Source organism: Chaetodon trifascialis, chromosome 22 (assembly GCF_039877785.1).
Source record: "Chaetodon trifascialis isolate fChaTrf1 chromosome 22, fChaTrf1.hap1, whole genome shotgun sequence".
Classification (NCBI taxonomy): Eukaryota; Metazoa; Chordata; class Actinopteri; order Chaetodontiformes; family Chaetodontidae; genus Chaetodon; species Chaetodon trifascialis.
The window spans coordinates 6,283,647-6,309,326 of NC_092077.1; the positions used below are offsets into that span (position 1 = coordinate 6,283,647).

The window sequence follows — 25,680 nt, forward strand, 5'->3', positions numbered from 1 at the left end:
AGCAGATGAAAATCATATGGCCCTGTGGCATTTTCTGGAGTGGGTTTCTGAAACATGCCATTAAGAAAATAAGAGGAAAAAAAATAAAATAAAAATAATAATTTTCAACCTTATTGTAAAACTTAAGACACTCTCATAATTTTATGCAGACATATTTTACAGCTCCACTCTGGTTTTCATCATCATCAGTAAAATGACACTCAGGTGAGCCCGTGACCCCGCCCCCAGCGGACCGAGCGCTCTGATTGGCTGGTTCGAACACCGCTGCCCCACAAACACACAGCAGTGGAGAACATGAGTAACTGGAGAACCACCTCAAGATTTCCACGAGGAAAAACGCGTTAAATGAACACAAACTGCCCGGACTTTGTCTCTGCTGGAAGATTCTGGACTCTTCAGTATTTCTGGCAAGTCTGAAACTTTTACTGCATCTTGGAGGGGAATTAACGGGGTAAGTTTATCCGAAAGTTTTCGCCGGTGCAGAGGTTTTTCTCTGGTTTCTCCCCAAAATCCGTGAGGGAGCCTCGTGGAAGCTGCTCGTGTTAGTTAAGTTAGCAAAAACACTGGAAAAATACCGTTATCACTGCATATAACTGAAGCCCAGTGTGTTTTTAAGGCTTTAAACAGAGGTGTTTAGACAAGCTGCCAGGAGTCCAGATATAACTCAATATTTCTAGTTTAACTGAAATGAAGTATTCTGTTTTTATTTCCCGAAACGTCTTTAACACAGCTAGCTTAAAGTCGCCATTAACTTTCACCTGAAGCCTGTGCTTGTTTTTATGACCAATTTGTTAAATAAACCACGTTCCTTTTCACACGGTCACTTTTAAACGACAAGGGAGCATTTTAACTCAATTTCCATCTATGTCAGCCTTCACTGTTACATAACGGCAGGTAATTGCCGTTGACAGGTCTGTGCGTGTTTGTGCTGAGAAAGAAACAACAGCTCTCAGCCTGGACCACACACACACACACACACACACACACACACACACACACACACACACACACACACACACACACCTTTGGTCTTGATTGGTGGGAATAAATAGGTAAGAGGATCAGTAGTTTCCTGGTGGATATCTAACTTGGGAGTCTATTCTGGGGTGCTGCATGATGATAATGTGAGGTTGCAGTGGCTTGATGGTAGGATTAAGTGTTTGTGAGGAGTTCATTAAGAAGAGCAGGTCAGGTAGAGAGTGAAATTCCCTCTCCTGCGCATTAAAGGCGCTCATGCTGCTGTTTTTGGATCAAAGCGCACACTGTCTGGCTACCTGTTGTGCCAGGACAATGGAGGAGAATCCATTAATGTGATGTCTTGTACATGTGGTAGTTCTGGTTTCCTGTTGGAGGAAGTAAAGGCTCAGCAGGTGCTTCCTGCAAAGAGGGTTGCACTTGGGAAAGACCCTCACCCTCTGCACCTCAGATGCTGCAGATGAGTTCATGGTCATATTTATTTTTGTCCTCTCCAGCAAGATTTCTTTACTTGACCCTATGATTTAGCCTGACAATCAGACTGAACAGCCATTTCCTTCCTCTGTATGAGCTATTAAGAGATGTGGGGGTGGTGATTCAGCACCAGGCTTCTTGTGATTATGGCTGTGAATGAATTTTTCCACTGTGATTTCCCGTGCATGGATTATACTTTGACAACATTACACTGAATGTGATGTAACTATGGCTCTAGAAAAAGGAAGGGGATGAATGAGAGCAGGCGTGGCATTATTATTCATCCTCACATGCTGTTCATCTGACACTGATGTATCTAATCAACACCCCATCCAATAATTTCCATCATCTCTATTGAAACGAACACCAATCAGCTGATGGGTAGGCTGACCCTGCTGGCTTGACCCACTCAGCTATTGGGAAATTGACTGGTATCATGCTGCAGTAAGATTAGAGTCAGTGATCAGTTAAATGTGCTCCCTGTGTGAAAGTGTTACTTGAAGCTGCTTTAAACCAGATGTTTCTAGCAAAACCCTCATGTCTTACCAGCCACCATCACACTCAGTGAAGCTGCAACGGAGAACGTGTCCATCCCCACTGATAGAGGCACTGTTGTTATTCTTATTATCCCAAGTAAATCATGCTGTCAGTCTGGTTTCTCTCCTGCCACAGAAAGTATATTAGACATTGAGAGCTATGGACAGTTTATGAGCCAATAAATTATTTACTTTTGAGTAGATGAGACTTTTGTTTACCAGTTGGTGCTCACTGTTGTTGTCCTTTTAGACTGTAGAACTGTCACCAGATCACTGGCACTACAGAGCATCACTCTGTTTCAGACAAAGCTGTCACTGCCCAGCTCTCAATGAATGAGCGTACACATGAGTAGCAACCCCATTTCCAGCTATCTTCATAATCACCATCTGCTTGATCTTTGGCATCAGGCCTCGCAGTTCGGGCCTGCCAAGGCCCCCGAAAGAAGTTAAGACTGAGGACACACACACACACACACACACACACACACACACACCAGATGAGACAAAGGAGGCTTAATGAGTTAAAAATGCACGTGGGCCCATATGGGCTACGATGCTGCGTGTGTGGACACAATGGAGATGATAATGAAATCTTGGATTACCCCTCATTTATTTAGGATACAGCTTACAGGAGGGGAATTGGGTGGGGTTGGGGGGTCATGGGTGGCTGTATGCGTAAAAGCGGGTTGGTTATTCTGTAGGTGGATGTATGTATATACTGTAAATAGTTGACCAGTAAGGCTGACATCATTCACTAGTCATAGAAGGTGGTTTGGATTGGTAACATTTATGTGATCGAACGGAGTAATCTGCATATTATTTTAATGCTACAAGTCGTTATGTGAATACAGTTTTACAGATTTTAATCAGTTTGAGGGTTAAGTGTAATTTCGATTTTCCTTTGTTTATTATCAGTTTGTTAAAGACATCTTGAAGATTTAGGGGAGCGCAGGTTTCTCCCACGACGTCTTGGCACTGATGAAGCTGATTAAGGTGAAAGGTCCCCCAGTTTTTAAATCCTACGCCCCTCCCTAGGATTATTATGTGACAAACAAACGTGGCTAATTAGGCTGAGCTCGATGACCCCTCGACCTTTCACGTCTCCTTGACCTGACCCTCTTTGGAGAGTAGGGAAGGGGAGACGTGGCTGTTTGGACTACAGAGGCTTATCTGAAGTGACTGATAAAGTCTGTTAGACAGCAGCACTGGGGTTGTGTGTTTGGAAATTAGATATTCCAATCCAAAATCTTTAATTATTGACAGAGCTTTTGGGCGCAGAATAAGATTATTTTTTGGTGTGACTGAAATGAAAGTATCTCATGCAAAGAGTTCTTAGAGAAAATAGAGTTAACATGATTAACTTCATATGGTGACAGTCAAAGAGGAGCCCAGCTGTGCTTCGCAAACTGTGTTCTCACTGGTATGTTTATAGTAGGAGACACCAATTATGACGGCCTGGCAGGTTTGAAATCCAAAGGTTTCTGCAACCGTTGGTACCTCCCTGATGCTCCTAATTAATTTAATGAACCCGTGATACAATTCTGTTCATTATGGAATAATCGTCAGCTGCTTTTTTTTCAAATAACGGCAGAGGAAAGATCAACGGTCAAGCTGATTTGGTAGTGTGCTCGGGTATTTCAAACCGCCGGCTGCTGCTGGACGCCTGTCCTGCAGCTGAAGCAATGATGTCATTGGAGTTAGGTGCGAGTGTGTGCGTGCGTGCGTGTGAGCGTGTGAGAGAGGTCAGCAGAAACGGCTCAAAGTGGGCATCTTGCCAGGCCAACTGCATGCTAAAGGATGTTGTGCCTGTGTGTGTTGCCCGCTGCCAATTGACACAGTCAACTGACAGCTGACATCATGTAGGGAGGGCATTTGAAATGAGGAAGATGACTCTGAAAATGAAAGTGTTTTAACTGTCGGCTCAGGCTTTGCAGTTGGCACAAACCGGTGCCATGTTGGAACTCCATCAGAGAGCTGTCTTGTTGTGGTTTGGCTGTAGCTCCATGTAGTAATGTTCTCAGTCAAAATCAAAAAAATATGTCTCCAAAATTCAACCAAAACAGTGCATTCGATGCGTCACCTGACCACATCACACAGCCCATTCCTTCATAGCTTTTTCTAAACAGCTAAACTTGGAAAACATGCTGCATAGAGCAGACTGACTCACCTCCCTAAGCTCCTGTTAAACATTGGAGTCACTGTTTGGATGTTGTTTTGGTCAAAACTGACACATGTTGTTTGTTTATGTTGTTGCTGTTTCAAGATTTGAAATATGGGGAAGAATCTCTGTCAGGTCAGCTTAGAAGTGGTGTTCAGTTTGCCTCTTGTAACTTACACAGCACTGTGAGAAACCCTGATATTTAAGGTTAGCATCTTCTCCTAAGAGCAGCAGAGACCACAGATTTGTTTCATTAATCCATCATTGGATTTGACACATTTTCCCAAGTGTTTTGCCTGTGTTTTTATTATGATATATAGCTGATTGTGTTGACAATCTTGTGTGGAAGCTCACACACTACCACACAGCTTCCACACACTCTTGTGTGTGGAAGCTCACACACAAGAGGTGGTGTGCTTCAAACTGAAGCCTCCTTTTACCGACCTGGAATCAGCTTGGATCCATTCGTCTGCCGGTCAAGGTTGTGGAAAGCAAGCAGGAAGCCTGATCCTGAGTCAGCACTGAGGGGCTTTGAAATCCCGAAGAAGACCCGGTGGCGTGTGGTGAGCTGTGGATTACCATAAACAAATCAAAATGGGATTGGCAGGTGGCTCCCACTCATTCAAGCCTTTAAGATGGACTTTACCCACACTGTCTCACCTCTAAGGAAAGACCACTCCAACAAGTGGAAGGAGGCCAAGAAAGGTTTTAATCCTGCTTGAAAGGAGGATAGTCTTTTACCATGGAAAACCATGATGAGCAAGCTTGTACAGGACCAGGATGGACTGAATTGCTTTAGAAAGTAAAGTTTCATTGAAGATGTTGGCTCAGTTTGACAACAGACCGTTGACGTTTATTTACTTTTTCATTCTCCACAACCGAATAAATTTCCCTCTCAACACAATACAGTCAGGCCCCATCTGTAATGAAAAGGGGGAAGCTGGGCTCTAAATGAAACGCTCCTCCGACAGGGTAATTAAGTCCAGACACAAAGGGCTCAGCAGGAAGGGGTTTAATAGAGGAGGAGTTGGTATTCTCCAGGGGGAAGTTGGGTCCAGCAGAACCCTTTTGCACTGCAGGGAAGGGGAATGGCGCAGGAGGTTCACTGGCCTGCAGCCACCTCACACCGCGGCTACTGAGGAAACACGCACACACAAAGATATCACTCACCCTATTCTGTCTGCTCGAGTTATCGAATTAAACGTCAAAAATAAGGCTTCTTTTTCACATCAGAAATCTCAACAGTGCGTCCAGCAGAATCCTGTCAGATGTAAATTATATGACGTTGTGCCTACAGGCTGGGGTATGCTAGAAACAAGGGGTCAAGAGCCTGCCACCACGGAGAGGGTTGAGGCGTGATGAGGCGGTCAGATGGGGATAACGATGTACACTTTCAGTCTCTCCATGAGGGCTCTCATGGTCTGAAGAATGAGAAAAGACAGCTTGAGAGAAAAAAGTAAAAACTCTGCTTACTTTTTAGCTCTGCATACCTTGCCAGGCGCTATGCTGTGCGGCCGTGCTTTTAAGTTGGTTTTGATTTAGTAATGGGGCACTCCAAAGAAATTAGCTTTCAGGTAAAAGATGAGACATCAGGAGAAATTTGTGATGCCGAAATGTTATTCCATCTGCAAGTTCATTTGGATGGCTGAACCTCCAGGCTCAGAGTTAGTGGTTACAGCGGAACATCATGCTCTAATAGTGCTAATGTCCAAGGAATTAAATCATGAAATAAAAAAAAAAAAAAATCACATTCGCACATTAAAGACCCCTGGGGGTCCTTAAAACTGCACATGGCCAATGTTGGTTTTATTTTTTTTATCTTGTGTGCTTTATTCCCTCAACCTTGATTCCCACTCACAATGGAAAATCAAAAGGACATCACTGCCTGACGTTCTACTTTTAACTCATTACATAATGCATTCTCATTGCTTTTTTGCACTTATGCACGGGTGCTCGCATGCACCGCCGGAATCCCACGGGCTGCATGCGTGCGCCACGTGCTCTGTGTGTTGTGGTGACGGAGCGCCGTGGAGGTGGATGCGCTCTGCTGTCTGGAATAGCGCTGATCCTCTTAAATGATTACTAGCTGCGACCAGAGAGATAGGCGACCTACTCGAGGAACACGCGGACAGATGTCTCACCCCCACCCTCATCAAAACACACACAGCATCTATGTTTAGCTCAGGAAGCTCGGACTAGATCCCTTTCCTTTAATAGATATATTACACTGCTCATTTGTACCCAGATAAAAGCAATTCACTCAATTCATTCAGCACCTTTTCCTGATAGGATGTGGATCATGTGCTGGCCACTATAAGGAGAAAATAGGCCTCTTAATGAGAAAAGTTGAAGCTAAATGAATCTTGGTGGTTTGATTGCATAAGTTGAAGATGTGTTTAAAAACATCTGGGTGCATTAAGACAAATTATTCAGTCATTATGAAATTTATTATTTTTCTCTGTTAATGTATGTGGCCATTGAATTTAAAATGATCTTGAATTGTAAGCAGAATGCAGTTACAATCATTATAGAGTCTTAATATTCCACAGTATCTGAAATCTGCATTGCATATATGTGTAACAGTGCATTGCCTTTACATGTGGAGCATCTGGAAACGCCATCTGAAGTTAAAGCTTAAAAAGTGGTTGAGTCCATTCAATCTGGAAATAGCAGTTTTCCTGAGGGGATAAAACCTGCGACAAAGCTTTTATTTCACTCATAACAAGAAATACAGGGTGTTCAGCCCAAACCTGACCGGGGTCTTTTGTGTACCAGGTTTCTGTGCCTCATTTACTCAGTTAATCCCCATGTTGCTTTTGAAACAGAAGAATGGCTTCACCAGAACACAGGCTAATGTTTCAGTAATCTGAATGGAGAACTGGGAATCATGGAAAGCTGTAAATACCCGCTCTGTTCTGTGAACGGGGCTTTTCCAGAATTCCAAAAATCACACTGCACATACGAAGCACAGCTTGTTCATCATGAGTTCGACAATCAGCGATGTAAGTTGATTCACAAAGAGGCTCAGCTGCATATTTGGCCCCAGAGGAATCTAAGAACATAATCACAATAACTCTCAGGGCTGCGGAGGAAACGTTACATTACAGATGGACGGCAGAAGAGTGCCAGCATTGTCGCACGTGTTTCCTCCCAGCAGCCGTTGGGGAATGTGCGTGGTAGCGCTCAGTGTCGAGCCCTGCCCTTTCCAGCGTGCCACTCCCAAGTTCCCCACCACTATAAAACATGTTTTGTCTTCGCCTCCCCTCTTTGGCTTCGATTCTCTCGCCCTCCTCTGTGCTTGACATTTGACTGTGTGTGGGTGCCTTTGGTCCCTGTAGGGAGCCACGCTCTCAGGCTCTGCTGAGGCCCCAGATGCACACAACTGGAGTCCAGAGCCAAAGATTTGCCCTTTGTCCTGTGCTGTTGTGTGTGACCCTTCACGAACGCCTGTGTGCTGAAAAGAAGCAGAGCCATTATGGGTTGTTTTCCTCCTCTGAAATCCTAAATGTCGTCATTGCGTCACTGTTTCTGGTTTTTCTGCTTTGTAGCCTCGGGGACATGGCTTTGAAGGACTTCACTGACCCTTTGAAATCCTCTCTGGCTTGGCCTCCATACCACATTTTATGATCAATGATATTTCCATCCTCATTCCTTTTCAAAAAACATTCTTTTGAATTCATACGCGATAAAAACTGTCACTGAATTTTTAGGAGCCCAAGGAATCCCTCAGTACATGTTGTGCTTTCATTCTTAATTTCAGTGGTTTGATCATCAAATTACACCATGTGTAGAGAGTTTGTGCGGTTGTGTTTGACCAAACATCAAGGGCACACCGAAGACTTCAGGCTAATTTCAGGGATTTTCTTATTTTTGTTTATCAGTATTCAGTCTTGTGCATGATTTTGTGCCCCAGGACTCATGCCATATGTACTTTTTCACCAAAATTATTGTGCATGCATAATGTTCCTGGCTATTTACACGCCAACAACTGGAACTTCAATGCTAGTCATTGAATTGCACCACAAAAGGGGCGAAAATTAGTGTGTCCACCCAGGTGTTCTGTTTCCATCACTGCATCAGCTGCCAGTAAATACCCATGACTTCTGCGGAGTCTTTTGACTCAGGAATGAATGCCCTTTCCCTTTTGAAGACAAAAGACAGATGTTAGTGTTTTTTTGGCCAGCATGAAAGTACAGTTTGTTCTCAAAGTGAGAGAATACAAGAATGAAGGGATGGATATACTGTACGTACCACAGGTCAGCTAGCCTTGCCTTAAAAATACTCTAGCTCAGTCAATGTGAGATAGCCATTAGCCATTAGAACAGAGCTTGTTGGAACAGCTGTGGAAAACCAACATCTGTGCATCAGAGTCTGTTAAATGACGTCATGTGTTCTGTTCTTTGCTTTCTTGGAGTTTGCTCTCTCTCCAAGGCAAATTCGTGGAGACACTTTCCACATCGGTGCAGGTGTCAGCTCTCTTGACACCTACATCGACACCCACAACCATCAAAAAACAACCAGAGCAACAAAGTTCTGCACTCACTGGTTTCCTGCTTCCCACTACAAACTTTCTGCTGAGTGCTGGTCTGGGCAGTTGGGAGTGCTCTGGTGGGACTAGAGGGAGGTGGGGGGATGAAAGGAAATGGAGGTAACCCCCCACCTCATCTCCCCTATTCCATCTCATTCCATTTCATCGCATCCTGGTTGGGGAGTTCCTGGTTTGGCTGCTGGTTTGGAGATGAGGAGGAGGAGGTGTGTGCACACGCGTGTGTGTGTGTGTGTGTGTGTGTGCGTGTGTGTATGGAGGGTGGCAAGCTAACAAAACAATGGAGGCTTTGTGAGAGGGTCCCGCCGTGACAGGATTGTTGGGGGGAAGCAGGGGGGCTGTCAGGGCTTAGTGAAGCGTAGCCACTTCATTAGTCAGGGCTCTCCTTTTGCGCCTCCTCCTCCTCCCATCCATCCTCCCTCCCTGTCATGCTCTCGCAGCCCTTCCCTCCCCGCTCACTCGTGGAACCACAGAGGCAGGAGTCGCTCTGGCTGGACAGCAGTCAGCGTATCGCAGGGTCGTGACGAGGATGTGCTTTTGAGGCTGATCGGACTTCTTTGGTGCAGTTTCCTCACTCGGTACCGTACTGTTTTTGCTCTGAGGTAGGTTGTCATGTGTTGTCATCCTTCCTGTCCCGTCCCGTCCTTGGCTGCTGACTTGCATCTTCTCTCCCCCGAGCTGTAGTTTTGGTATCGGATGTCTGGACGCAGCACTCTCAGGCGGGCCTTTGATGAACAGCTGAGGATGTGGTTTTAGTGTTTGTGGTTGTGGAGGCATTTCTAGATATTTCCGTTCCTCGTCGGTTTCATCACTCTGTGCATGATGACATCAGAAAAACCGCATATGTCTAGAAGTTTCACAAACCCACTTTGGTGAGGTGATATCTGTTTGTCTGTGGGCGAAGGTGGGGTAGTGGTGGTGGGGTCTATTGCCTCAGCTGTGTTGAGCAAATTATCAGTGTTATTACGATCTATGTGCTTGTGATTGCTTTCTCCCCCCACCCACACTGCCTCTCTTTGTCAAACGCACACCCTCGGGGATAGTAGAGCATCAGAGTAATCCTTCACATCCTGTGTGGGAAAGGGCAAAGAGGAGCACTCAGACTAACCCCATCACTTCCTCGTGAGAAACTCTGATGTAGAACAACTCAAAGAGAAACATCAACATCCCGGCTGGTTTTTGCCCAGAGGGCTGTTCGCAGCATCCTTGGTGCCTGTTTGCAGCTTATATCCGGTTAAACTTTGCTTTGTTATGTTGTTCTAGTACTGCTTGTCTTGTAAAACTGATTACACACTCATTACACAGTGAAATGGAAGAAAACTGGACTGTCTACTCTGCAGACAGAGGAGGCTTCTTGTAGAGGAATCCCATTGATAGTGAGGGCTGATGTGTACTGTGGATAAAAGAGCTGCATGTGTAAAATTAGTTTAAAAGACTGAATAGACTTGATGGGATAATCAATGAATGAAGCTTAAAATTGTGTGGAACCAGTTAAGCTAGCAGGTCATTCACAGGGTTTTCTCACGTCTCTCTCTCATCCCTAGAGTCAGAAGGTTTTCGTGTAGGGCTGGATGATGAACCAAACATATTTAGTTACCAACAGCAGGAATCTCTTACTGACCTAACTTAGCTGTCATTAAAGTTAATGACTCACTGCAAACATATAGAAGTAAACCAATAGAAAGAAAATGTTGTATACAGTTGCATAAGAATACTGTTATGGAAATCTAGATTGTGTTGTAGATTTAACATCATGTGATCTATCCCTGGGTGACTGGATGTTTGTGCATGCTTTATGATGTAAAGCACAGTCAGTTTACTTGAACTGAAATACTGTATAAAAAAATGCCTTGCCTTACTTTTCCTCGGTCCAGTGAATGTCGATGTTGCAGTTTTCTTTTAAAGGAATACTTCGATATTTTGTTATTGCTTTCTTGTTGAGAGTTGGATGTGAAGATTGGTACTTCTCATTAGCTCCAAGTTTGGAAGCTAGCACTGGGTGCGATCAACTTAGCTTGACAGGGAAAAGGCTAGCCTGGCTCTCTCAAAAATCTGCCAGCCAGCACCTCTAAATTCACTAATTCACATGTTGTGCCTCATTAATTTAGTCTGTAAACAAAGAGAAGAGATCAGTTTGAGGTCTATGAGGGAGTTAGGAAGTGTTGGAAGTGTTTCTTGACAAACAGTTAATCCATCCGCTCAGCATTTCTGCTGGTGGTCTGGCAGCCTCAGGGTGATGACAAGACTTGTGGTAGCCATTGCTTCGGGCTGTTGTTCACCAACAAATAGTTACAATATATAACTCCTTCATTTCTCCCTGCTTCTCGACTTTTATCATCAGCCAAGCTAAATGCCGACGGGCTCCACTTACAGCGCAGACATGAGAGTGGTATTGATCTTCTCCTCTAACTCGTAACAAGAAAGCAAAAAAACTGCCTGACTAGCCCATAATCAGATACCATGTGCGCCTTGATAAGCATTTTTCAGAGACCCAGAGGCAGCGGCCACCTGAACGTCTTATTCACACTCTCTGAAATGCTGCGTGGTAGAAGTACGATTTGAGTTTCTGATCATGTCTTTTTCATCTTTCCACAGAATGAAGAAGTGACTCATCTGTGATCGCAGTCATGGCTGTGCAGACTGGCATCCAGGTAGGCACATCACCATCTAGAGAGGATTAAATGTACTTTGATTGAGGGGAATTGTGGTCCTGCAATCCATCATTTAGCAATTGTAGCCACATGTCTGTGCCCAGTTTCAAGTCTCAAATTCAAACTGCCTCAGTACTGAACCTGACTTTGAGTACTTACTATAGCACCCTCTTTAGGTCAGTTAGTACCATTCGTAGTGGCCAAGCAGTGAGTCACCAACACTATCTGTGCCAAATTGGGGAAAAAATTCCCCAGACTGTGCAAGAGCTATTCAAATTAAATAAGGAACTGCAGACATCTGTCTCCCACTGAACAGCTGCGGCGAGCCCACCTGTGTTACAGCATGCCGTCTTGTTGTTGTTATGCATGTCTGACGTTCCACTACTCGAACCCCGAGGAGTTTCTCTGCACATTTTTTAGGAGGAGTGGGTGGAATGTGCAACACTTTTTCCCTTCCCCTCCCAGCAACCAAGTGCCAGCTATCCCAAAACCCAAAACAACAAACGTATCATGTTACAGATTTGTCACATGGCAGCACCTTGTTGAGGAGGGCTTTTCTCTGTCGTCTGGTTTGGAAAGTCCTGGCTCTCACCACCCGTCTTGGAATGTAGATGCACAAAATATGTATCCCAGTGCTGTACACATAACATGTGGCAGGAAACCTCTCAGACTGATGCCCATGTGTTGACAAGGCTCTGAAAAGCTTCCCAAGAGCTGCTGATGAACTGTGGTTAAATGCTCCAGCCTCAGATGCACCAGATTACCTCTAATGATGGTGCTAATTAGAGGGTTTTATATATTTAGATTTATATGGTGCATTATCTTTGTAGGCTGCCTTATGTTCACTGCTGCTTCATTTCAAGGGGAAGAGTAGTTCAAGGACAATTCCTGTTTCATTTATTGAGGTTTTTTTCTTTATTCTTTTCTCATTCAATGACAAAGAGCAGAGACAACAACAGTGGTGGTTTCTAATTGGCACCTCTATAAAAGACATGGAGCAAATTCAATATAATAGTTCAATTTGTCTGTCATCGTGTGGGCATGTTTAGTATATTCATATGTGTTTGTAGAACGCTGAAGAGGTGATGATTTAGCGTGCTATCAAAGGCACCCTGTGAGGATATTGATCCATGTCACACTGTGGGGATGCTGCAGAGACTGTAACACTGCAGCTACTTCCAGAGCTCAGCTCAGAGCTTCACTGCCCATGTAGAGCACAGTCACATCTGATAACTGGTCACACTCTGACTGCTCCGTTCACCCATGCTGAAAATGCATTCACTCATGGAAGTATAAGTAACATATGTGCACATCTATTAATGCAACAGTAAAAACAGCCATTGTAAAATCTAATGTCTGCAGGTTTTGGGTCTTGTGCTTTGGATGTTTGAACAAATCTGAGAAATCTTTTGTGCCACAAAAAGCCACAAAATTGTAGCTTTGGGGTTAAAACCTGGTCTCTGCAATGCTGAAAACAGATAGCAAACTCACTGGAGTAATAGGGGTCAGATGAACATCATTGAGCAGGGTTAGGAAGGCATGATTTCATTTCTTTCAGTGGGAGAATAGTTCCTACAGTAGGGGAGATTGAACAAGTTGTAAACACAAGACTGACATATTATCACTTAAAAAGGTTTATATGGCTAATGTGGTTGCAAACGTATTGACACAGAGCAACGCTATTACTCTTGGAGTTGTTTCTGTGTTTCTACAGCCGAGCAGACAAGAGAGACACTTATTAAACCTCAACAGAACCTCCAAGGAAGATTGTCATTGATTGTCCACAGTTAAATAAGTCAGCCTTTGGAGGAGCCGTGCTCAAAAAGCCCACCTCATCTCCCCAAAAATTGCTAGCTCCTAAAATTCCTCATTAAAACCAAGGCTACGTTGTCTTTTTTTCCCAGCTTTGCAAATATCTGAGATGAAAGTGAGCAAACAGAATGCCCAAGTCGCTCTTTTAGTGTTCGAAAAGAGCAGCGTGACCTCATTAGTTCAGCCTGGCCAAACCAAACAGCTCTGGGTTTAGTTATGATCCTGAAAGGTCAATGGTCAACAGCCAGCCCATGGGAAGTTTAAAAACCAGGAGTAGAGAAGTAAATGCAAAGATGGGAAGAAATACTACATTTATTAAAGGAGTGGAAGTGTTCTGGTATGATTGAACATGATCAAAATGTCTCTACTCTTAAAATAAGTAGAGTATCATAGTCTACTATTGTTTCATGGAGTTTAGTCGCCCTTGCTGTAAGTGGCTCAGGTTAAGAGCATCAGATAAATTCCTAAAGCGAAAATGGTAAACATACAGGCACAAACTGCTCAGTATGCTGCGATTCTTACCAGGATTACCAACCCACATTCCAGCTCCTAATGAGGACAGAGGTGGTGAAAGAAAACTAGATTAGCTGCGACTTTCTCGACACTCAGTGCAGAGTTTAATTTCCAACACAAGGCTGCTTTAAATCCTGAACGCTCACGGTGAACCTGTATGCAGTCAGGTGACAGTACGAGGGGGATTATCCCACTGTTCAGCTAAACAGCACAACATCTTTTACGTAACTTCTGAACATTACACTACGCTGCCTTATTTTCTAATTAGCTGGATGTTAAGAAATACACATATGTTGTTGTGAACACGTAGAGCGCCACAGGCCACCTACCCTTCTGCACTGAGTTATGTAAAGAGTGTGTATGTACAACTGTTTGTGTGTGTGTAAGTCGGGGGGTCAGGGTGGGGGTGGGGGGTCTTCCCATCCCTTCCTGAAGTGATGTAAGCTTTTCATTTTTGAGCAGCAGGTGTTTTTCACACTTTATCTTTTGTTTTTTAAGCACCTATTCCTCAGAACCACACATGTGCTCCCCCCTTAGAGTTCAAAGGTCAGCCTGATGGGGACGAGCGTGGAACAAAAAAACAATGCAACACTTTCTTATGACAAGCATTTTGGTGTTCAGTGGAAGCATTTGTTTGCATGTCTCTTATCCTAACACTGAATTAACTATAGGGGCCTCAAAGGTTCACCCACCAATCAAATTACACAGTGAATTAAATTAGTAAAATGAGTCATTTACCTGAAGTTGACTGATTTTTACACGAGGTTCAGTTTACTTGTCATGAGGAGTGCTACTCAACCTGTGAAAGATGCAGTTGAGCTGCATTATGGGAACTGTAGGACGCAGTGTTTTTGGAGCTTGACCAATACTGGGCTATAAAAGTCAGTGACCTGAGCACTGTTGTTCAGGGACGCTCAGAGCATCATCAGAAGTGCCTCGCTGTGTGAGAGCCTCACTGTTCGACTGACCAGAAGGTTTCCTGTTTGAAGGCCCAACAAACACAATGAACTGAAGGCCTCAACAAGACTCGGCCTTGTTTTAAGCACAACAACCCCTTTGCCACAGTGGAAGCAATGTCCCATTATTACACGACGACATATGACGGATACGAAGATTAAAGGCTGTATCTTATACAGATGTCAACAAACTGGAAAGAGGGAGGGGTGAGGGGGTGGGGGTCATCCAGAAGTGAGTTATGTAATGTCTGGACAAGTCATCACAGTGCACATCTGCTGCTGGTTTCTAGATCACCCCTCCTGCTGCCTGCCAACAATTGAAACAGTGAAAACAAAACAACGTCAATGTAAATCTGAATTACAGGCACTTTTGAGGAATAGAAGTGTGTTGGGTTACTCTAAAATCAGTTCTAAAAGGCCATTTGTTATTTTGTTCATCTTTTTTCTGAAAGTATGTCTAACTGAAGGATTTCATTAAGGTAGTTGGAGAATGTGAAACCAACAACACTCAGGCTGCATAGGATTATTCTCCATCTCTCCTTCTATATCAGCGCCGTAGTGAATTATCAGTGCAGAAATGAAGTATGAGAGAGGTGGAAATGGAAAGGGGGGGGTGTGACAGCAGAGCCGGATATGCTGGGACATCAGTGTCAAGAGCCGGGATGAGCGGCTCGCTCCAGGCACTGAGCCCTGGACTATGAACTCATGCTCGACACCCATTTAAGCAGTCAAGTGCAGCAGCATTCAGTGGTCTCCGTCTTTCCTTTTTGGTTTTAAAACAAGGGAGAAATTAAAAACTGAAAAGCTGTCTCTCAGTGGACGATGAAAGACTTGCAAAATATGACCCACGCTGTTGCAGAGCTGGATCTGAGGCTGTGGTTGCTGCAAACCACAGTGGTTACCAGGCCGAGCTGCAGCGCTGTGTGCAGCGTCAGAGCATGCCGCGAACTCCAGCAGAGCGTAGAAGTGAAGCGTGGCACGACGGCACCCCTGACGCCTTCTCTCTGCATGGATGGGTTACTAAAATTCCTCTGATATTCTCACAGCGGCAGGCTGAATGTTAACTAGAGTATGATAATGCCAGTGCGTTGTCTGTGGAGAAACTGCTAACCTACCTTCAGGGTTAAAAAGCAATCCATAAGGAAGTGTTTCCAAAAAAAACATTTAGATAGGTTTGTTGACACTTGGCGTACAGTTTTTTGAAGACAAGCTCAGGCTTATCTCACAAATGCCTCACTGAAGAGATAACATTGGTGTTTTTGTTTTCCTTGATTAATTAACCAAAGCAAACGTGAGTCCTGAAGCAGGTTTGCAAAGAAAATAAAAGTATTTTTGAGTATTAAACTTTACTCTCTCTGACACTCCTGCAGTAATTAGAGTGGTAATTTTATCAGCAAATGTTTCTAGAAAGACAATGAACATGTCTCACTCTGAGGAACATTTTAAAAGCAATATTTTAGGAAATACACTTTATATACGTTATGTCCAAGTTTGGGATCAAGCATGAAAAAAGAAGGACAAACTCCCTGTTTCCTGTCTTAATGCTAAGCTAAGCATTACATTTCATGTAAAGATTTGAAATTGGCATCAATCTGGCAACGCAAGAAAGCTGACAAGTGTATCTCCCAGAACGTTGCTGTCCCTTTAAAGTTGAATGTCTTAAAACCATGACTAACTGAGAGAGTAGCACTCAGATCAGATTAGGCAGATGTCTCAATAAATGGGCAGCCTCACTAATCTGTTATAACATTCTGTCTGGCTTTCTGTTTGTGTGTCTGATCCTTTGAGTCATACAAGGAGATGATGTAGACCGTATTAAATATATCATCTTCCCAGATACCTAGAAAACCTTGATTTTGAGTGCATATACAAAAGGTTACAAATGCTTTCGTCCACAAAAGTTCAACTGTCTAACTTTGTTTCTGTCAACATGGATGGAAATCTGCCATTGAATCATCCGTCCACTTTCACCTCCTCTCGTCCTCAGGTATGGTTTGGCGAGAAGTTCGATGCCCCGCTGCTGAGCCCAAGGAGCCCTCGCAGCCCGTTAGCACAGCGGCACGGGCCTGGCCTCGCAGACGTCTTCCAGTATGACCAGTGGCTGGCAGTGCGACATGAGGCCACCCTGGTTCCCATGCAGGAGGATCTGGCCATCTGGCTCACCGGCATGCTGGGTAAGTGCTGCGTGTCAGCGGAGAAGTACTGCTCTAGTGGTTTTGTCTTTTTGGTATCACATCATTCATCATTGGCTTACTTTTCTCCATCTGTTGTGTTGTATTTTCCTGTAATATGGTCACATGGATATACACAACAGAGAAAATGTGTCCAAACCTGTTTGTATAGCCGCATGCTACCAGTTTGCCCCTGGAGGCTGGAGGTTAGGAAACTACTGAGGCACAATTGACACGGGTCTCCCATGTAATTGGATTTAGATGCTGTTATTTCCAACTGGGCCTGAACAAACCACAGAAACAGGAGTGGCACAAAATCCCTCATTTCATCCATTATACTGACATCTATTGTCCGTTCCAATACAATGGAGCAGTGAGGAAACTGAAGCTGACTGGAAACTGACTCTATTGTTGAGTGGTGAAACCGTTTTTAAGACGCAGACAGTTCAGTTTTTGTCACGAGGAATGTGGGCAGGTACTAAATGCTCCCCGTGAGTTATTGGTACTGTGACCGCAGTGACCTATAAACCCCGTTTTTAGACTTTTGAAACTGTTTGACCCATCTAATAGTCGGTCCTGAGGGGCCGGATAGTGCACATGCAGCGGATAAAGTTTCAAGCCTCGAGGCTCGTCTGTTGTTACGTGGAAAATGAACCTTTGTGAAGAAATCTTTAGTCACTTTGTGTTATAGCTATTGTGGATTTTGTTCCCAATGCAAATTCAGTTCACATGGCCTTTGTTGAGTTTCTCAGGGCGGTGATTTACAATAAAGGGTCGTGGGAGCATCATGAGTGCTTAAGGAGTTTGTAGGAGAGTCTTCTGTTGAACTGTCAATGTGAAGTGTTTTTTAAGGTTCCACAAAAAAAGTCTGTGCTTATGGAGCAGAGAATTTGTGCTAAATCTGAGCTGTAATTGTATTTATTTGTATTGGAGATTTTGACCTTCACTTGAGAAAGTGAAGTGAAGGGCTGCTGCAGATGAAAAAGAAGGATAATCTGCATGGTGCTACATGTCTTTAAACCCTTTTCATTTTTTCAGAGGAGGAGGTGAGAGCCGAGTTTTTCATGGAGGAGCTGAATAACGGCGTGAAGCTCTGCCAACTTATCGGTGTGCTGCAGACTAAGATCGCCCAGAGCTGCCCCTCCGCACTCTGCAAGGTGAGTCACACAGCAGCGATGAAAATAGCTCGGACGATCGTCCAAAGGGCGGCTTTCATGCTCGCACATGGGGGATGTTTGGGGAGAGCTCTGCAGGTCACAGTACGGACAAGTCTCGTGCTTTCAGTTTCCTGTTAACTCTCAGGAGCTGTGAGGTGGAGCTCTGCCTTTTTATCCAACGGTTTTCATACACTTGACCTGTTCTGAATTTCTATTTGTACTGAGATATTTTCCTGCCACAGCTAATACACACAATTCCTGTTTACAGCCAAGAATGAATGTACAGCAGGAGGAGTAGAATATTATACTGTACATGGATATTTTCAGCGTTCACAAATGCAAACAACTTGCTTAAATGGTAAAATTACTGCCTGGCCTTAGTGTGATGTCTTCAGTGTTAACAGGCAAGACTTTGTCTCAATACCCTCTGAGCTAACAGGGTGCCCACACTAATTTTCATGATGATGAGGTCTCATAGAATTTTATTGTTCCTGACAGCTCTTCCCCACAAGGAAGGTTGCATGTAAGCGGGACGCCTCTCCAGGTTCCTTCTTCGCCCGCGACAACACTGCCAACTTCCTGGCCTGGTGTCGCCACATCGGTGTGGAGGAGACCTACCTGTTTGAGTCAGAGGGCCTCGGTAAGAGCCACAGCAGATATCACTAAATCAGCTCTCGATTAAATGTATCCTTTCTCTCTGCATTTTGAATATGCTGCTCTCCCTTTAACTGTTAAAATCCAGCCACCTGCTTCTGAGTAAATGTGACCTTTGAGTTTTAGAAACCAAGAACATTGTTTTTGGCTGATAGGACTTGGCTGTGTACACATGAATCTCGGTTGTTGTAACGCAAGAACCCACAGTAACCTGTTAAAGTTTGCCAGAATCCTGCTTCTTAAAAAGCCAGTTAAAAAAAATCAGAGTGAAGGTGGCATGAAGCAAGTGCTTTGTTTCAGAATAACACCTTAATCGTCTGGTAAATCTTTTATTCCAGGAGATCGAAGTGCAGCAAAATCTCTGTTTGTGGTATCATGATGAGTTCCTGTGTGTGCTTGGCCAGTGTCTGACTATTGGGGGAAAAAAAAGTCTATTTTTCCTCCTGAGCTTTTATTTCTTTAGCAAGCATGAGTTTTGTCCAAGACTGTTTAAAAATCTGGCCAAAAGGAAGTTGAGAGCAAGCAAAAATAAGGCACCAAAGGTCCTGTGCAAGAGCAAACAAACACTTAAGGAGTTCTCTTAAATATTTACTCTGAGGTAGATTTATTTAGCCACCTGATCCACCCATATGATTTGGAACGCTTAGCTGTTTGTAGTGGGAATAAGATGATAAGATGGACGAGGAAGAGAAATGATGCCAGACAGGTGGAAAGAAACAAAGTCGCCATGAACGTCAGCAAGCGTGAACATTATGAACTCCACACTTCATACTGAGGATGTTTAGCAGTGAGAAACAGACTGCGATTGTAAGCTCCTGATAACTTAACGGAGCTCTGTTGTTTAAGCCTTTCTTCTCAATGGTTTAATAGGATCTGTTGTGGAGAGCAATCACCCTGAGTACTCTGTGTGGGGGATTACTTCATTACAAGTAATGGCTCTTCAAAAGAACGGATTGGAGCGATTTAGAAAGAAAGCCGCACACCTGCTGTTCCAAGAGTGGAAACAGATTTAACGAATTCTTTAAGATATTTTTGTGTCATTAATATCCTTGTGTGGCTTTAAAGTTGCACTCTTCACTCCAAGCGTCTCCTCTCATCTGTATGAATCACCAAACAACCTCGGGGAATAATTAGCTCTATGTCATGTGCTCATCATGTCACGTTTTGGAATGTAACATCTTCTCTGTCCTGTTCCGTCTCTAAAGAAAACAGACATGGCAGCTGCTTCTTCACATTATTTCTTAGTCGTCTGTTCATTGTTGTGTTTTGCGTCTCAGTGCTGCACAAGGAGCCTCGGCAGGTTTGCCTCTGTCTGCTGGAGATCGGCCGCATCGTCTCCAAGTAAGTCCTTGAGAACAGAAGAAGACGCAGCCTCACATGAATCATCATATTTTACATTTCGGTGCCGGAGGTGTAAGCTCTGCCGTGTGCTCCTCAGGTACGGCGTGGAGCCTCCCGTGCTGGTGAAGCTGGAGAAGGAGATAGAGCTGGAGGAGACTCTGCTGATGACAGAGGAGCCGCCTCCGGCCGTCAAGACCTTCAGCGTGTGCTGTCAGCACGGCGGCCTCTACCAGCCGGGGGTGAGTTCTGACTGACAGCTGGAACATATGAACAGGAAATGAACACGGCGGTGTTTTTAAAACAGACCGAACATGAACCTCTTCCCCCTGGAGGCAGGAAGCGTGGCACGAGAACAGGCCCTCCTCTTCTCCAGCTTTTCAAGTCACCTCCACCAGAACACGTGCGATGTTGTCGGTGAGCTGTCATCTAAGCTCAGTCTAGACGACGGTGTTTACGTAAATAAGCAAAAAGAGAGCTGCTGCTGTAAAGGGCTGCAGCTGATCACGTTAGCCTCACATAGGTGGTACATGTGCGACCCAGTTGAAGCCGAGCCAAGACTGTTGCCGCTTCGCTGGCGCCCCACAGGGTATATGACACATCACGGCCGACCACGTGACGCTCTGCCGGCGCCCAGTGACTCGCTCTCACACAGATCCGTGCCGTCATACAGCCATAAGCGCACGCAGCGAACAACTCGCCGTTGGTGAAGTAGTACAAACACTCCGCCTCTCTCACAGCGCAGAGGCTCCTCCATCAGCTGCGGTTAGAAATCACTTCTGATGCGGGGTGGGTTTATTCCCCAGCGGCCAAAACGAGGCTCCAACACTGTCGGGGTTGTGGGTTTTATTCCCAGAGCAGACAGCTGGGCTAAAAATAACCGCATTCATTGAAGTGGAAGGCAGTTTGGATAAAAGCATCTATCAGCTGGCGTTTGTAGCAGGAAGTTATTTAAGTCAAGTAAGTCTTCATCACCATGAAGAGACATTTTAACATTGTAATTACATCATTCCTCACTTATCCAGCCACAAAAGCTGTATGTCCTTACATGTATTGCTTTGTTTTTCAGCCCTCTGAAGTGACAAATTATCTTCCAACTGTCAACATTAATCATATTCTTTACAAAGAGTGTCCCATATTGCTGCAATGAGACTATCAATATGGCCACCTTATAGTCCTCTATTATCCGTTGTAGGAGCACGGCATGGACGACCCACCCTGCAACTGCTCCAACAGGGTTTCCATTGAGTACCTGTCAGAGGGACGCTACAGACTGGGAGACAAGACCCTGTTTATTCGGGTGAGTGCTGTGAACACACACACACTCTGCAGTGGCAGCAGACTCTTGTTGGCTCACTTCACGTCAGGAATCCAGATTCACAGGAGCCACAGCTTGTGAAATACACTGATTTCACATGTCAGTGTTGCAGAGGAGGCTGTGGCTGGATACACGTAAGCTCGTTACCCAATAGTGGCGAATGGCGTTCTGCAATTACATCACAATTACGCCAATGTCCGCATTGCCAAGCCTCAGGGCAGATGTGTGTTTTTATAGATCTGCAGCAGCTATTTTAGGAGCTCCCTGGAATGTCACTGATGGATTTTTGACAGTCTGTAAAGATCTGTGAATGTTCTTCTCTCGATCAAACCAAATGTGTCTTTCTTTGGGGAAATTCAGTGACCGAGTGATTTTGTCGCTCCACAGATGCTTCATGGTAAACACGTGATGGTGCGTGTCGGTGGCGGCTGGGACACACTGCGTGGCTTCCTCATGAAATATGACCCTCTGCGAGTTCTGCAGTTCACCACTCTGGAGCAGAAGATCCTGGCCTTTCAGAAAGGCCCCCCTGCCCTGGGAGGTCACCATGGCAACGCCACTCAGCCCCCTCCTCCTGACATGGACCCCCTCGCCGCCGTCAACAACCTCATGCCCTCCTCTGCCTCCTCTTCCTCCTCCACCTCCTCCTCTTCCTCTTCGTCCGGCTCGGCCTGTAAGCCGGCATGTGTGACCGTGGCCGGTCAGACGTGTCGGTCCTACGCCGCCTCCCCGGCCTGCACGCCTACGCTGCCCAGAAAAGGTTCTGCCACCACAATCAAGAAGAACCTCCAGGGGACGCAGTCCTCCCCCAGGAAGCCCACCCAGCTGCCCCTGCCCATCACCACCAAAGGCTCCTCCTCGCTGCCCTCCACACCTGTGGGGAGCTCCTCCAAACAGGCGTCCAGCCCGGGGTGTCAGGGTGTGCAGACCCCTCGCAGAGCTCTGACTCCATCCTCAGCTCCGTCAGCTGCCCCTGCAGATCCAAGGCCTGCCTCCAATCTGAGGCTCAGACCGTCACCACGCGGCCCCGCCTCTCAGCCCAGGAGCCCTGTCTGCCCCGAGCCGTCCTCCAAATGCCCCAAACCCTCCAGCCCCTGCACCTCCCCCACTGCCACCTCTGTGCCTCGCCCCGTCACCGCACCAGGACGGGCACCCGCCCCTAAAGATGCCCGGCCCCCATCAGGGGCCAGCCAGCGCTCTCGCCTTGCACAGCGCCGCCCCGGCTCCCCAGCTTCGCGCCTCCGCCTGGAGGTGGCCAGGCGGGCCCGGACAGCCACAAAAGCTGCAGCAACAACTCCCCAAACCAGGACCCCCACCCCCAGCTCACGGACAGCCTCTCCGGCGCTGCCAAAACCCGCCTCCTCCCTGCCGAAGAGCAAAGAGGTCACAGCCAAAGCCAAGGGGCCGGCCCCGGTCAAGGCGGCTGCCGCCCCTCCACGCGGTACTACTGCTGTCCCCGGGCGGGTCCCAGGGGGCAACACAGGCCCTTCTCCCGCCAGCAAAACCAATCAGAAAACACCGGCCACAACACAGAGGGTGGGGAGAAAGCAAGCAGCCACCACTAACCCCATCAGTGGGAAGTCAGCTCTAAAACCCGAACCAGCTCCAGTACAAGTCCTGCAGAAAACCAGCCCCAACATCAAAGCTAATAAGACGGAGCCCAGTGTCAGCAAGAAGGTCCCACAGTGTAAGAGCAAAAGCGGGGACCCTTATTTTGAAATGAACAGTCGGAGGAGGCAGAAGACGTAGCAGCTCGGCCTCTGAGGACTTCCCAAAGCCAGCAGGCTGGTCCCACATAGCTTCTTACAAACCAGCTCAGACTCTTCCAACAAATCTAGTCTCTAATCCACATCAAAAGGTTCTCATGTTTGACCTTTTCTCTTCAAATATATTTTTGTTTGTCGGTTTTGTATGTTATTTAATAGTCTTTTATTTTATTTTTTTTAATCCAAAAAGGTCAAAGATGTCATGCTTTGTATGTCTTTGTGATGATTTCGTGGTCTTCTTTGAGAGGTCATCTCCATGTTACCTGGTCAACACTAAAACTTGCACAATGTTTACAGCTTCACCTTCATCACGCGCCCAGCCGTGACAGATTATGCGTCAACCGACCTTTTAAAGATCTAATGATAGAATCTAGTAGAAAACCCGTGTTCAGACACTAACCTCAGAGCTTTTTTAGATCAGCACAGTATCACAGGACACAGCCACAGTTCAGCTCAATGCACTTATGTGAGGATTTGCAGGAGTTGGTGTTCATGGCGAAGCAGCTTCTGAGTCCTGTTTTCTCAACAGGTTACCAAAGTTGTGACATTTCTGGAGTTCAGTGATACAACTGGAACACTAATGGTGGTTTCTGATGAGTTTTTTGCTCCCCAGTGAGAACATGCATTCCACTGGTGGATGTGATTTTTTTTTTTTTTTTTTGTATAAATGATATCTAGGTGGACGGTTTCCGCTGATGGCGCCAGACAAAGCGCCATCAGGAACGGACCTTCCTGTCGCGTGCCTTCGTCAGAAATCTCCCGTTTCTGAGCGGCATTAGAATGTATCAGATGATCGGGGGTGGTGGGGGGGGGGTTTAATGGTTTTTACTGATGAAATTGCACAGTGTGTACGAGCACTCATGACTTTGGCGTCTCAGAGAAAAGCCGGAGTCGCAGATGAACTACTGATCAAACGCCTCTTTTCTTTTGAGCAGGAAACACTCGAGGCCCTCCAGCGGCCAAAGTCATTTTAGAGCAGAATCTACTCGGTGTAGACTTTGTTTTTTATATGGTTTCTAATTTTTACGTGTATTAAAAATCTAGTTTTGTATGTGGTGTTTGTGTATGTGAGTGTGTGTGCGTATTCAGTGTGTGTATATATTATCAGTGAGGCTTTGTTCTTGTTTGGCACTTTACAGAAACCGCTGTGTTTGTCAGAATTTGAATGTTGATTCTGTTGATTGTGTCCTTGTTCCGGCTACCTTTTTGTCATCTTGATTAATAAATGGACAAGTGTTTTAAAGCTCACCCTGGCTCTGTGGCGTTTGTCTTATTTAACTCGGTTTGCTGTTGCACGTTGGTGCTCCAAATGTTTTTACAGGATTTGTTTTCACTCTAAAGCCTGAAAAGGCTCTTAGCCTGGATAGCCAGCAAAATCCTTGGAGCATTCAGACTGTGGGGAAACGGTGACGAAAGCAACACTGATGCTTTGTAATATGCAGAAGATTAACTGCTGACTGTAACTTTACTTAAAAACTGAGTGGATCATATGTCTTAATAACTTGTGTCCAGCGGCCTCACGTAATTTCCAATGTAGCTCTGACCATGTTCAACCTCAGCAGAGCTCTAATGAGGCAGAATAAGTGGAATCACCTGTGCTGGTGTGCAGTCTTTACTGGAAATAAGACCGTTTGCTGCCATCTAGTGGTACTAAACAAACACTGCAACTACACTGGGCTTGTATTAGTGTTAGTGGACAAATGTTGGATCATAAAGAGATGGAAGGAAAAAGACTCTTAAGCTGAGAATGTAAACAATTCAAGCCAGATTCTCTCTTTGTGTATTCACATGATGAATAACAACAGAAACAAAACCCTATATTACTTTTTTCTGAAAGTCAAGCGTGGATAGATGTAGTCATTAAGTCTTAAATGCAATCAGCTGCTGTCAAGCCATTTCAGTCACGCGACCATTCTGGACACCAAAGTCCACGTTAAAAAGCAGTGATTTCTATGCATTAGAGGCAGTGGTGGAAGAAGTATTCAGATCTTTTACTTTAAAACTTAGTACCACAGTGAAAATACTCACCTTTACAGCTTTGGTTCAGTCAGCAGCTGATTCCTGATGCAGCAGGCAGCTGTTGATTTATCCACTGTTCACTGCAGCAGACAGAAAGGTCTGTGACTAGCTCGCGATCATGAAGTCCAGATATTTCCCTCACGAGTAGGTAGAGACCAAAAATGGAGTCAGGTGGCCAGAAACATGACTCCACATGACTGCTATGGTTCCACCTGTTTGTTACATGTTTAAATAAGCAATTGTTTGGTAACAAGTTTGTCATATCAACTTTAAGAATGATATGTCAATGTTGTGTTTACAGGCTCTTTCTGCTGCACACAAGTGGCAAAAAAAAAACGATGCAGGTTTAAAGAATATGCAACCCTGCTTCCAAAAAAAGTTGGGACTGTAAAATGTAAACAGAAACAATGCAATGATTTGCAAAACCCCAGACAACATCCATCCATCCATCCATTTTCTATACCCGACTACCCCTTTTTGGGGTTGCAGGGGGGCTGGAGCCTATCCCAGCTGTCAACGGGCGAGAGGCGGGGTACACCCTGAGCTGGTCACCAGTCGATTGCAGGGCTACATATACAGACACACACAACCATTCACGCTCACACTTAAGGACAATTTAGAGTCATCAATCAACCT

At 45.2% G+C, this 25,680-nt stretch overlaps 1 protein-coding gene across 2 annotated transcripts; it reads left to right on the forward strand.

The window, feature by feature from the left end:
• Positions 1–309: 309 nt before the first annotated feature.
• Positions 310–24,261, forward strand: gas2l3 (growth arrest-specific 2 like 3). Of its 2 annotated transcripts, none has more exons than XM_070992646.1 (9): positions 310–451; positions 11,285–11,340; positions 16,609–16,795; positions 17,831–17,949; positions 18,448–18,589; positions 19,881–19,944; positions 20,042–20,183; positions 21,137–21,241; positions 21,647–24,261. In XM_070992646.1, exons 2-9 carry the CDS (start codon positions 11,317–11,319, stop codon positions 23,006–23,008), a joined length of 2,145 nt encoding a protein of 714 aa, XP_070848747.1. In that variant the 5' UTR covers positions 310–451; positions 11,285–11,316; the 3' UTR covers positions 23,009–24,261. The 2 variants fall into 2 exon arrangements, with proteins under 2 accessions (XP_070848747.1, XP_070848746.1); XM_070992645.1 differs by lacking the exon at positions 310–451 and adding an exon at positions 9,164–9,291.
• Positions 24,262–25,680: the final 1,419 nt, after the last annotated feature.